The sequence below is a fragment of the Phascolarctos cinereus genome, unplaced genomic scaffold (genome assembly GCF_003287225.1).
Source record: "Phascolarctos cinereus isolate Bilbo 61053 unplaced genomic scaffold, phaCin_HiC Scaffold_4;HRSCAF=312, whole genome shotgun sequence".
NCBI lineage: Eukaryota > Metazoa > Chordata > Mammalia > Diprotodontia > Phascolarctidae > Phascolarctos > Phascolarctos cinereus.
In genome coordinates, this window is record NW_027555847.1 from 217,690,027 (window position 1) to 217,703,047 (window position 13,021).

At 41.0% G+C, this 13,021-nt stretch overlaps 1 protein-coding gene across 1 annotated transcript in view; it reads left to right on the forward strand.

The window, feature by feature from the left end:
• The window catches only part of LOC110202495 (cytochrome P450 2K1-like), a 67,301-nt gene that overhangs the window by 43,871 nt on the left and 10,409 nt on the right, over positions 1–13,021 (forward strand). The window contains exons 5-8 of the mRNA XM_078152914.1: positions 5,314–5,487; positions 7,471–7,612; positions 9,434–9,621; positions 11,509–11,650. Of these exons, the coding sequence (XP_078009040.1) occupies positions 5,314–5,487; positions 7,471–7,612; positions 9,434–9,621; positions 11,509–11,650 (646 nt within the window). The remainder of the gene's footprint in view (positions 1–5,313; positions 5,488–7,470; positions 7,613–9,433; positions 9,622–11,508; positions 11,651–13,021) is intronic.

Sequence of the window (13,021 nt, forward strand, 5' to 3'; positions counted from 1 at the left end):
AAAATTAGATAATATTGTGATCAGCATTTTATGCCAGTTTTTATTCTGTTTGTAGGGATATTTCTTAACTGAAAGAATATCTGAAATTGTTGCTAGGAACAACCTGGCAAAGCAGGTTGTTCAAAATAAAAGTTAAGGTCAGTTTCAATATGCAAATTAAGTTAAAATTAACTGAGTCAAATATTTTTACAGTGAGAAATTGACTGATATGAGAAAGAAGGGTATTTTTCAATTCATCTCTTAGAGAAAAACTTCCCACTATTGGGGGAACATTTGAGGATTAGGTTACTAGAAGCAAGGTGCCTGAGCCTATCCTAAAAGGACTACATATGTATGTAGTCCTTTATTATTTAAAAAATACATTTATTTTTACATGAGTTTATATCTTTTTTATTCCTTCTACTCCTTGAAAACACACACACACACACACAAAACCCTAAAAACAAAATCTCATCATAAATATGTATTGTTGTTCAGTCACATCTGATTCTTTGTGACCCCATTTGGGGTTTTCTTGGCAAAGAGGTTGGAGTGGTTTGTCATTTCCTTCTTCATCTCATTTTACAGATGAGGAACTGAGGCAAACAGGGTTAAATGACTTACCCAGGGTCACATGGCTAGTGTCAGAGGTAGTATTTGAACTAGGATCTTCCTGACTTCAGGCATGGTACTCCATCCATTGTGCCACGTAGCTGCCCTGATAAAGATATATATATATATATATATATATATATATATATATATATATATATATATATATATAATCTAGTAAAACAAACTTCCACATTGGCCAGGCCCCCAAAACCCACGTCTTTCTCTGTGACTTTGAAACTCCTTACCTCTCTGGCAGGAGTGAGTGATGCATACATGTGGTTTCTTAAAGAGAGGATAGGCACATTTAAGTGAGAGGCAGCAAAGAGTGGTGAAGAGAACTCTAGACTGAAAGTTAGGAGTCTTGTGCTGTTGAAAGCCCTGGTTCTGCTGCTTCTACTAGCTGGATTTTCAGTCAGAAGACCTGAGTTCAAATCTCAGCTCTACCCCCATGTAACTTTGAGTAAGTTACTTCAACCTTCTGGACCTCGGTCTCGTCTGTAAAATGAAGGAGTTGATCTAGATAATTTAAATAATCCTACACAACTCTAAATCTCTGATCTATTTTTAAAGGCTTCATCATTATATATTCTTCCTACTATAAGGGGAAAGGAATGATAATAATAACTAGTATTTATATAGTACCTACTATGTAGCAGACAGTGTGCTGAATACTTTATAAATATTATCTGATTTTTATCTTCACAATGACCCTGGGAGGTAGGTGATATTATTACCATCTTATAGATGAGGAAACTGAGGCAAACAGAGTTAAGTGACCTGTCCAGGGTCACACAGCTACTAAGTATCTGAGGTCAAGTATGAACTCAGGTCTTCCAGATTCCAGATCCAGTTCCCTATCTATTGTACCACTTAGTTATTATTTATTGTCTTATTCTAAATAAACTCACAATTGCTTTGAAGGGGGAGAAAGAGTGATCAAAGTTTAATGGCCCTGGTTTGCTGTGTCTCTCAGGCACCAGTGCTGGCTTTTGCTGACCTAAGCAAATCCTTTGTGAAGAGGCAACATATTAAGTAGGTAGAGTGTTGGAGCTAAAATCAAGTACATCTGGGTTCGAATCCTGCCTTTGATGCTTGGTGGCTGTGTGATCCTAGGCAAGATGCTTTGCCTGTCTAAGCTTCTATTTCCTTATCTGTACTGGGAGAGTTCATAGTAACCCTCAACTCATAGGGTTGTTGTGAGATCAGTGAACTCATACATGTAAAGTGCTTTACAAACCTTAAAATGCTAAATAAATATGAGTTCTTTTTATGATAACACATTATTGCCAGCCTAGATGGCTTGGAGGACAGTTTTGTACTAACAGAATGATGGTGATTAGAGAGGCTGCCTGAGGGTCTGTGGATCATACCATCTTACCTGGACCACCTGTGGGCCCTGGTTTGGAACTTAAGGCTGGCGGGCTTGAGAATACTAGATTGCCTTTAGAAGGTAAAGAAATCAAAGACCTAGAAATAACAGCCCCAGCTGGTGACAAGGCTGATGTATAGCACCGTAAGAAGGATGGTCATTGATATAGCCAGGAATGACTGCTACCTTTGAGGCAGGGTGGCACCTGGCTAATTGAGGCTATGTATGAAAGGTACCCAGGACTCTTAACGCCAAATGTTTTGTGGTACACGCCTTCATGGCTGCTAGGTGGCGCCATAGTGCACAGAGTGCAGGCCCAAAGTCAGGAAGATGCAATCTCCCTGAATTCAAATTTGGCCTCAGACACTTCCTAGATGTGTGAACCTGGACAAGTCACTTAACCCTGTTTTCCTCAGTTTCCTCATCTGTAAAATAAGCTGGAGAAGGAAATGGCAAACCATTCCAGTACCTTTGCCAAGAAAACCTTAAATGGAGTCGTGAAGTGTCGAACACAACTGAAATGAGTCAACAACAATAATGTATCTCTATATGATTCATGCATCTGGTCTACTTTGGATAATTAACATTGGCTGTTGTATACTATATACTTGCATAGTCTACTGTACACCATCCTGCTATATCATGTTGAAAAATATGTACTATGCCTATTATTATGTAATGTGCCTGTGAACTTGCTTTAATTTGTAAGTGCCATAATTTCTTCAACTTGGGAGACAATGTGGAAGGCATGTGAGGTATCATAGATTTAGTGCTGGGAGGGACCTTAGAGATCATTGGGTCTAACCTCCTTATTGTATAGATCAGGAAACTGAGGCCCTGAGAGGGTTAGTGACTTAAGTGAAGGTCATGCAGATGATAAGTGGCAGAACCATAATTTTACCCAGGTTCTCTAACTTCCAAACAATTGCTCTGAGTTTTTCCTCCTTTTCTTTGCCCTTTGGAAGAGAAGGGTGATTGTTGATTAGAAAGAAACAAACTCTGCATTTCCCAGAATGCTGTGGGCCCAACATGCGCAGGGGAATGCAGATTGTTGGCACTGAGTAGAGACTTCTGGGAGCAAGAAGGCAAGCCTCGGCCACTGGGGAACAGTGTCTGAAAGTAATGGCAGCCACTGGCTGAGGTGTTGTTGGGTCAGCACCAGAAGCAAGATCTCTGGAAGTTACTGTAACATGTTTGCACGGTGCAGATGCTGAAGGGCCTGACAAATGCTGACCACTCAAGACTCCAAGGGAAAACCAGAGGCAGGAAGGGACTCCGTGATGGATCTCACTAGGGAAGCTCCAACTCTTCCCATTTAGGAGTGATTTCTTTATTGATATTATGAGTTTGTACCTTGCTTGTTTCATTTATGCCTTTTATCTGTTTTGTAATATGCACCATAATCAAATGTCCCTAAGAAACCTTGGTTGCTTGTGGGTGTCACTGTACCCTCGTGATATCCCCGAGTTCATGTTAGCTAGATTCTATGTTCCCAGATTTGTCTGGGTGAGGGTCAAAACACAAGCCCTATAGAGTATTGGCTATTGAAAAGCTTCTAAGATAGGCACTCTAAGGTCCAGGTGAGTCCAGATCTGTACTGGACCGGAGGCTACCCAACAAGAAACTGTAGCACAGCCAGTGACCACACCCTGGTAAACCATTTCAGCAGACTGGGCTACGCGGGGTTGCGGGTAACTGATAGACCTCAAACCTGTCAGTGAATTAGGGGAATTCTTCCCCTGGCAGAATGGATGGATAAGAACAATATGTCCCAATAGCCACGAAGGAAGCTGAAGCAGGGGCTGTGGAGGGCTTAGAGCTTGGTCAGACATTGAAGATGCTGAGGTTATCCATTGCATCCTGGGTCATCACTAGTTATCTTGACGTTTGTCCTGCTACCGGACGTCAGTGACTCTGGAAGAGAGTGAGGCTGCTAACTTTGTGCAGCTCTGCCTCCCTTAAATCCAACTCATGTGTAAGTCAAGACATTTCCCCCGTGATGTCATTGGCCCTCTTCAAAAAATGGAGGGTGAACAACAGCACCCAACAACGCAAGAGATGTCATGAGTCAGTTCATCATTTCTTCCCAAAAGAGTGGTGTAAACAGGAAATGCTGTGTAAGTTCAAAGAAGAGGGAAATCCCTTTGGGAGGGGGATGGTCCTTTACACAGAAGAAGGTATTTGAATTGAGAGTGGTGGGGTGGGCAAGATTTGCATTAATCAGTCTCTCAACCAGCATTCACTAAGTACCGACCATGTGCCAGGTGCTGTGCTGGGCTCTGGAGGTAAATGAAGTGTCGCCTGCCCTCAATGAGCTTACATCCTGGGGCTGGGGTAGGAAGTGGGGAAGGGACAACACACCCACAGTTAAGTATACACAAAATTCGGCATGTCTCAAAAGTCTTAGTGCATCTTAAAACCGTAAGAACTTAAAATCTGCTAAGACTTTTGGGACATCCTGTATATAGAAAATGAATGGAAGTTAGTTTGTTGAGGGGCGAGCGTTGGTGGGGAGGCACTAGCAACTAGTCTGATCAGTCTGATGTTTGAATGGGGATTTGGAGGTAACTGGGGATATGTGGGGAGAAGCGTGGACAGCATTTCAGGAGGAGAAAGCCTCATGCTCCAGGGTGGGCATGGGGCATGATTAGAAATAGCAATACTTTGGGGCAGCTAGGTGGCACAATGGGTAGAGCACTGGCCCTGAAGTCAGGAGGACGTGAATTCAAATCCAGCCTCAGAACAAACACTTGACACTTACTAGCTGTGTGACCCTGGGCAAGTCACTTAAACCCAATTGCCTAAAAAAAAAAAAACAAAAGCAAATAAAAAAAAGAAATAGCAAATACTATGCCTTTGGTGGGGTAGCAGATTCCGTTGAAACAATAAAAGGTGTGCATCTGAGAAACCTGAATTTATGTAAACTTGAATACATACTTTGGAAAGTATATTTGAGTATGCCCAAGCATATTTTATTAGTCATTATCAAGGCCATCACTTCAAACACATATTGGTCTAATTAGATTCAAGTAAGCATTTTTTAAAGTAGAACATTAGCGGATATTTATTCTCAGTCCTTTCAAAAATGCTGTGTAAAAAAAAATAAAAGGAGCATTAATAAGGACTCATGTGGCTGGGTCCTATAAGTGGAGGGTGGGGAGGGAGGAGACACACATAATAAAATGTGTTAAGGTAGGACTGTGAGGATTCTCAGGCCTTCTGTGGAGAGGAAGTATTTTATGCAAAAAATATAAGCAGATTTCATTCTGTTCTCCCAGATGGCAGCTATTAATCTATGGTAATCAGCATGCTTGCAATAACTACCTCTTTTCTCATTTTTTTCTGCCTAGCTATATAATTGCTTTCCTTTTCTGGGATTCCTGATTGGAGCCCACAGGAGGGTCCTACAGAATATTCAGGAGATCACCAATTTCTTTCACAAGCTATTTGAGAAACATGCCCTCCATCTTAATGTCAGTCATTTAACTGGTTTTGTGGACTCCTTTTTGTTAAAACAGCAGCAGGTAAGCATAGTTTCTATGTTAACTGCAGAGTCGCTCCATGACCCTCCAGGACTTTGAGCTCTATCAATTTTCCTGGCAGATTTCCATACCGAGTTTTATAGGGTTAATAACAACAAAGATAACAACAATAATACCATCCATTTACATAGCAATTTAATGTTTTCAAAGTACTATGCACGAATTCAGCAATTCCTATGAGGTAGGTGCTCTTGTTATCCGCATAAAGAAATGGAGTTTGAGAGAAGTCACCCAGCTAGTAAGCATCCACAGCTGGAGTTGGATCCAGTTTTCATGTGGTGATTGATACATGATCACATGATTATGGAATCATCACAGAATCTTTGAATTAGAAGGGTTTTCCAGAGTCATCTAGTTCAATTTGGAGAAGCAATCCCTTCTACGAAATTCTCTATAGCTACCCATCTAGCCTCCGTGACTAGGGAGCTCATTACCTCTCCAGGCTTCTCATTCCACCTTTAGATAGCTCTCAGTGTTTGGGAGTTCCATTTATTATTGCCTCCCTGTAATTTCCACTCATTCATTCATTCATTCAATTGTTAACGAATGTCAGACACTATACTGTTAGAGATACAAATAGAACAGTTCTTGGCCTTCAGGAAATACATTTTAGTGAGGTCAGAGAATCTTAGGATTTAGAGCTAGAAAATTCCATAGAGATCATCTTGTCCAATTCCTTATACTGCTATAGGCCTTTAAATTTTTCAAGTCATTGTCACATGGGTTATGTCATTTGACTCTCTTAAGAAACCCATGTGATGGGTCCAATATTATTATCCCCATTTATCAGTCCCTAGAAGTTGAGTTATTGGAGTTTTCTGAGCCTGGATCCAGGAATCAGGAAGACTTCTCTTCCTCTTTTTTTGTTTCTTTTTCGGCTAGGCAATGGGGTTAAGTGATTTGCCCAGGGTCACACAGCTATTAAGTGTTATGTGTCTAGGCCAGATTTGAACTCAGGTCCTCCTGAATTCAGGGCTGGTGCTCTATCCACTGTGCCACCTAGCTGACCAAGACTTCTCTTCCTGAGTTCAAATCTGGGTTCAGACACTTACTAGCTGTGTGACGCTGGGCAAGTCAATTAACCTGTTTGCCTCAGTTTCCTCATCTATAAAATGAGCTGGAGAAGAAAATAAATCATTCCAATATCTTTGGCAAGAAAACCCCAAATGGGGTCACAAAGAGTTGGACATGACTGGAATGACTGACCAATGACAACCCCACCCAGGGGAAGCTAGGGGGTGCAGAGGATAGAGAACTGGGCCTGGACTTAGGAAGACCTAAATTCAAATCCAGCCTCAGACACTTGCTAGCCATGTGATCCTGAGCAAGTCTTAACTTCTGTCTGACTCTGTTTCCTCAACCGTGAGATGAGGATAATAAAAGCACCTACCTACCAAGGTTATTGTAAAGCCCAAATGAGATAATATTTGTAAAGCATTTAGAACAGCATACAGTGAGTGTTTAATAAATGCTTGTTCCCTATCTCTTCCCTTCTTTCTTTGGCACTGCTTCTAAATATAATAGCACTAAGCCAGGTCTTTGCATAGAAATCTGTAGAATCTCTATCATGAGCATTCTGGTGGAATTTTTGTCCCTTGATAGCAAGCTTAAAATCTATTTTCTGCTACTGGTTCTCAGAGTGGTAGCATCCATTTTCCTTACAGGTCAGAATCACACAGTCAGAGGTGTGCTGCAGCCAGCCCATACAGGCTTGCAAGCCAAAGTATCCAATTTTCAGTGTGAGCATTTACACTTTGGAAATCAGCAAATGCTATAAATCAGCATTTGATTTATTGTTTTGTTGATTGTCTAGGCTTAAGAAAGTGGTAGAGAATGCATATTAATACCTATTAAAATTAAAAGTGTGTCCTATGTACATTTCCTTCCCTGGAGAGCTGGTTGCTAAACATTTGCAAACAGAGCAACGGTGAACAGTGACTATGGATGATGATGTGTGTCTTGTAGGAAAGTCAAAATCCAAAGCCTGAATTCCACAAGAAAAACCTACTCTTTAGCACACTGGATATTTTTAGTGCTGGGACAGAGACAACATCGACAACACTTTGCTGGGGCCTTCTTCTGATGATGAAATATCCTGAGGTTCAAAGTAAGAATCATGTAATGTTATGGCTAGAGAGAGTCTTGAAATTCATCTAGTCAAACGCCTTCATTTTATAGGCTGATCAATCAATAAGCAAGCATTCATTCACTCTATTTGTGGTTTATTTATGTATTTCTGAAGGCTGGGTCTTTCTATCTTGCCCGAGCTGTGAGTGCAGTGGCCATTCATAGACCTGATCCCAATATTAATCAGCATGGTAGCTTCAATCTGCTCTGTTTTTACAACCTGGGTTGGTTTGTCCCTCCTTCAGCAGCCTGGTATGCCCCCCAGTGCTAAGGGCTCACATTAATTGAATTAGTCCTGCTGCTGCTCAGAACTCCTGAGCTCAAGCAATCCACTGGACTCAGTCTTCTCCAGCAGCAAGGATTACAGAAGGTGTCACCACACTTTATACAATAAATATTTTTTAAGTGTCTACAATGTGCCAGGTATTGTGCTAGCCATTGAAATACAGTAATACAAATGAAATAATCCCTGACTCCAAGGATTTCACATTCTATTGGAGGTGGGGTAGGAGAGTATACACCATGTACACTTATAAGCTTTTGTAAAATTTATACAAATGATAGAGAAACTGAGGCTAAGAGTGACCTATCTAAGGTTACAGAGTTCATTAATAGCAGAGCTGGGTAGTATGGTATGGTGGCTAGAGTGTGGGACTTGGAGTCAGGAAGTCCTGTGTTTGAATCTCATCTCAGATACTACCCACGTGATCATAGTCAATCACATAGTCAAACATAGTCAAGTCTTAGTTTCCTCATCTGTAAATTGAAAGGTCTGGATTCAATGACCTGAAGGTTCCTTTCCAGTTTTAAATTTATGTTTCAATGAATACTGGTGTCCTGACCCTAGACAATCACCCTTCCAATACATCTCCACTGTCTCAACAGGTTCCTATTCACTCCAAAGACCATAGTTAATCAATCAACCAACATTTATTAAGTGCCAGGGACTGTGCTAAACTCTGGGGACACACACACACACACACACACACACACACACATGCACACACAGGTAAGATAGTCCCTGCCCCCATGGTGTTAAATACTTGCCAACAAAATAATTACATAGTAAAAAGGTCGCATCTGAATAAAGAACTTGCCAAAGAACAGAGACTTGTTCAGTCCAGGCTGACTCTTTATGACCCTATTTGGGTTTTTCTTGGCAAAGATACTGGAGTGGTTTGCCATTTCCTTCTCCAGCTCATTTTACAGATGGGGAAACTGAGGCAAGCAGGGTGAAGTGACTTGCTTAGGGTCACACAGCTAGTAAGGGCCTCATGCCAGATTTGAACTTAGGTTGATGAATTTTCCTGACTCCAGGCCTGGTGCTCTTTTTGGTGCATCACCCAACTGCCCCAAAAACAGGGTAAAGAATCCTAAACAAATATAGTAGTTTACTTTAAAAAAAGGTTACATTTCCAAATTTATACTTTCAGGCTAATTAATCACTGAGTTATGCAATTCAATTGTTTCTAATTCTTCTTTGTCTACTCTGTGCCATGGATCTACTTTTCTATTTTTTTAAACTAGTGCTAGTAGTGTTTTGTTTTGTTTAGGCAGTGGGGTTAAGTGACTTGCCCAGCATCACACAGCTAGCAAGTGTTATGTGTCTGAGGCCGGATGTGAACTCGGGTCCTCCAGAATCCAGGGCCGGTGCTCTATCCACCGTGCCACCTAGCTGCCCCTTAGTAGTTTTAATGATGATTGCTTTATGATATAATTTGGGGTCTGTATATACTACCTTCCTTTCATTGTTACCTCTCTTCCCTTTTTTTTTTTTGGTTGTTTGTTACATCTTTTTAAGGAAGGGTCCAAGCTGAAATCAATAAAGTCATTAGTCTCAGACGAGACCCTCAGGCACAAGATCGAAAAAATATGCCATACACGGAGGCAGTGATCCATGAAATACAGAGATTTGCCAACATTGTGCCAATGGGTGTGTCCCGCAGCGTTCTTGCTGACACAAAATTTCGGGGATATGTAATTCCTGAGGTGCGTACTGTTAAAAAGAAATTATGGAATTTGGTTCTTTGAAAATGGGCCCCTCTTCACTTGGATTCCTGATGTTGAGGTTGTCAGTGGGAAACGTTATTGATGTGACCACTGGAGGGTTTTCTGCCTCTCAATGGTTTACATTTTATCAATTCATTTGAACCTCATGGAACTCCCTGGGGTTGCTGCTGTTACTGTTGTTCATCCTTTGCTCTCAAAGAGGACTAATAACATCATAAGTGTAACTTTAAAAAAAATTTTTTTTAATTTTTAGACAATTAGGGTTAAATGACTTACCCAGGGTCACACAGCCAGTAAGTGTCAAGTGTTTGGTCCGAGGCTGTATTTGAACTCATGTCTTCCTGACTTCAGAGCTGGTGCTCTATCCACTGTACCACCTAGCTGCCCCTTATAAGTATAACTTCTTGACTTACGAGAATTGGATATGAGTGGGGCAGACCTGTGCAAAGTCATCAGTCATCTCCTCCAGAGTCATCAAAGTCCAGTGGCAAAGACAAAGTTCGAAATGGCTGGTGATGCAGTGGGTGACCTAGGGTTAGAAATCAGCTTAAGGGGGGCGGCGAGGTGGCACAGTGGATAGAGCACTGGCCCTGGATTCAGGAGGACCTGAGTTCAAATCTGGCCTCAGACACATAACACTTGTGTGACCCTGGGCAAGTCACTTAAAAAAAAAGAGTTTTGGGGCAGCTAGATGGTGCAGTGGATACAGCACTGGCCCTAGAGTCAGAAGGACCTGAGTTCAAATCCAGTCTCAGACCAGAGACTTGACACTTACTAGCTGTGTGACCCTGGGCAAGTCACTTAGCCACAATTGCCTAGCCAAAAAAAAAAAGTGAGCTTAGGGAGCTTCTGGTTCCAGCATCTCAGAGTTAGGAAGGACCCCAGAGGTCATATAATTCAAGGTGGTCTTGACAAAAAATCCCTTTTATGAAACCTTGGCAAGTCTCTGTCCAACATCCACTTGTAACAAGATCTATTCCCCCTCCCCCAGACCCCCCCAAGATGGAGAAAACTTACTGTCTGTCTCTGGAGGCAGCCCATCCTCCTTTTGGGACAATGCTAATAGTTAGGGAGTTCTACCTTATGTTGCACTGGAATCAGACTTGTGGCAATTTTAATTTAATTTAGCTCCTAGTCCTATCTTTTGGGGTCCAATAGAATAAATTCTTTTTGTTGTTGTTGTTCAGTCATTTCAGTCGTGTCCAACTCCTTATGACCCCATTTGAGATTTTCTTGGCAAAGACACCAGAGTAGTTTGCCATTTTCTTCTCCAGATCATCTTACAGATGAGGAAACTGAGGTAGAGTTAAGTGATTCACCCAAGGTCGCACAGCTAGTAAGTGTCTGAGGCTGAATTTGAGCTCATGAAGAGGAATCTTTCTGATTCCAAGCCCAGTGCACTAGCCACTGGGTCCCCTAACCACCCTTTTTATTTTTACATCCCTTTCATTTAAAAATATGTCCCCTTCTCCTACCCATTAAGCCATCTCTTGTAATAAAGAATTTGAAAAGATGAAATAAAGCAGTTTGGTAAAACCAGGCAACTCACCATGATAAATTTTTAAAAAGATATTTTAAAAAGTTTTATTACTGTGTTTTGTTTTTAAATAACAGTCATTTCTGGATATCCTGGCCCCACCACTCCCACCACCCAGTGCATTTTCCATTGTAAGAAAGAAAAACGGTAAAGCAAAGCCAACTACCATAGTGACTACCCCTCCCAGTGAGTACAGTATTCCACCCCACTGATCTCCCACATCTTCAAGCAAAAGGCAGGAGGGAAGTGCTTTCAAAAGGAATATTTAGATGTACATGGGAACAGTGTATGGCTCTGTAATGATGCCAGTGTCATTTTTCTCCTTTCAGGGAACAGAGGTGATTCCCTTGTTCTCCTCTGTTTTCAAGGACGAAACACAGTGGGAGACACCTCACCAGTTCAACCCTGCTCACTTTCTTGATGCCACTGGAAACTTTGTCAAGAGAGACTGCTTCATTCCTTTTGGCCTAGGTAAAAAAAAAAAGAAAAAAAAGATTCTAGGAATATTTTTAATGTTCCCCACAAATTATGACATAGGTGTTTTAAAAAGAATACGCTTTCCCTGTGTGACCCTGGGCAAGTCACTTGACCCCAATTGCCTAACAAAAAGAAAAAGAGAAAAAAGAATACACTTTCCCCCAAATAGCTTGTGGATCGTGGATGGAGAGCTAGAAGAGACTTCAAAGTGATTTGCCTAAGGTCCCACAGACAATATGTGACAGGGCTGGATATGTCTCCAGATAAAGAGCTGTCATCTATTCTACCATGTTATCTCCATTTTTATTCCTTCTGGCTTAGGTTTAAAAAAAAAAAAGAAATTCTATGAACATCTATAATTGTTGCCACAGTTTATAAGATAAATATTAAGAGCACAGTGCCTGGCACATAGTAGGTGCTTAATAAATGGTTATTGATTGATTAGTTGAAGAGGGGACACTTTTCCCAGTGTTGAGACCACTCTCTCAAAACTAGTTTATTTCTGCCCCTTTATCACAGAATTAGAATTAAGAGCTGAAGGATTCATTAGAAATTATCTAAACCAGTGCTCTTGTTTTATAGATGGAGGGAGCATGTTAATTGAAGTTGCTGATGGTAAAGGTTGCCAGTTGCATCTGGCCCTTTTCAGTCTTGCTCCCAAGCTAATTTGCATGTTCACTAAAGGCATTCTGGGTGGGGGAGATGAAAAGAATTTCTTTCGCTCTAGGGGCTTCCAGACTTTTTAAAAGTTGATTCCCTGGGATGATTTGAATGGGATACAGGCTAGCAAAAGGAGAAATCAATGTGAGAAAGTTTAAGGAAAGGGAATATGCATTTATTAAATGCCTGCTATATGCTAGGCACTGTCCTAAGGGCTTTACAAACATTATCTCATCTGATCTAATTTAATCCTCACAACAACACTAGGAAGTGGGTGCTATTATTATCCTCATTTTACAGTTGAAGGAACTGAGGCAAAGAGAGGTTAAGTGATTCACTCAGAGTCACATAGTAAGTATCTGAGGTAAAATATGGTCTTGGGTCTTCCTGATATCAGGCCCAGAGCTCTATCCATTGTACCACCTAGCTGCCTGGATGAAAGGACCTAAAATGAACAAGTGGAATAATTTTTTTGTCCAACTCCATAAACAACCAAAATGCAAGCAAGCGTTTGCTCAGCACAGCATAATTAGGTGATGCTGACTTTCTTCTGACCTCTAAAATCTTTTCCAGTAGTAGTGGTAGTAGTAGCAGCAACAGTAGCAGTGGCGTAGTAGTAATGGTGATAATGATACTGATAATTCTGTAAAGTAAGAAGCAAAGGAAAGTAATAAGCATTTATTAAATCCATTAAATTATTAAATT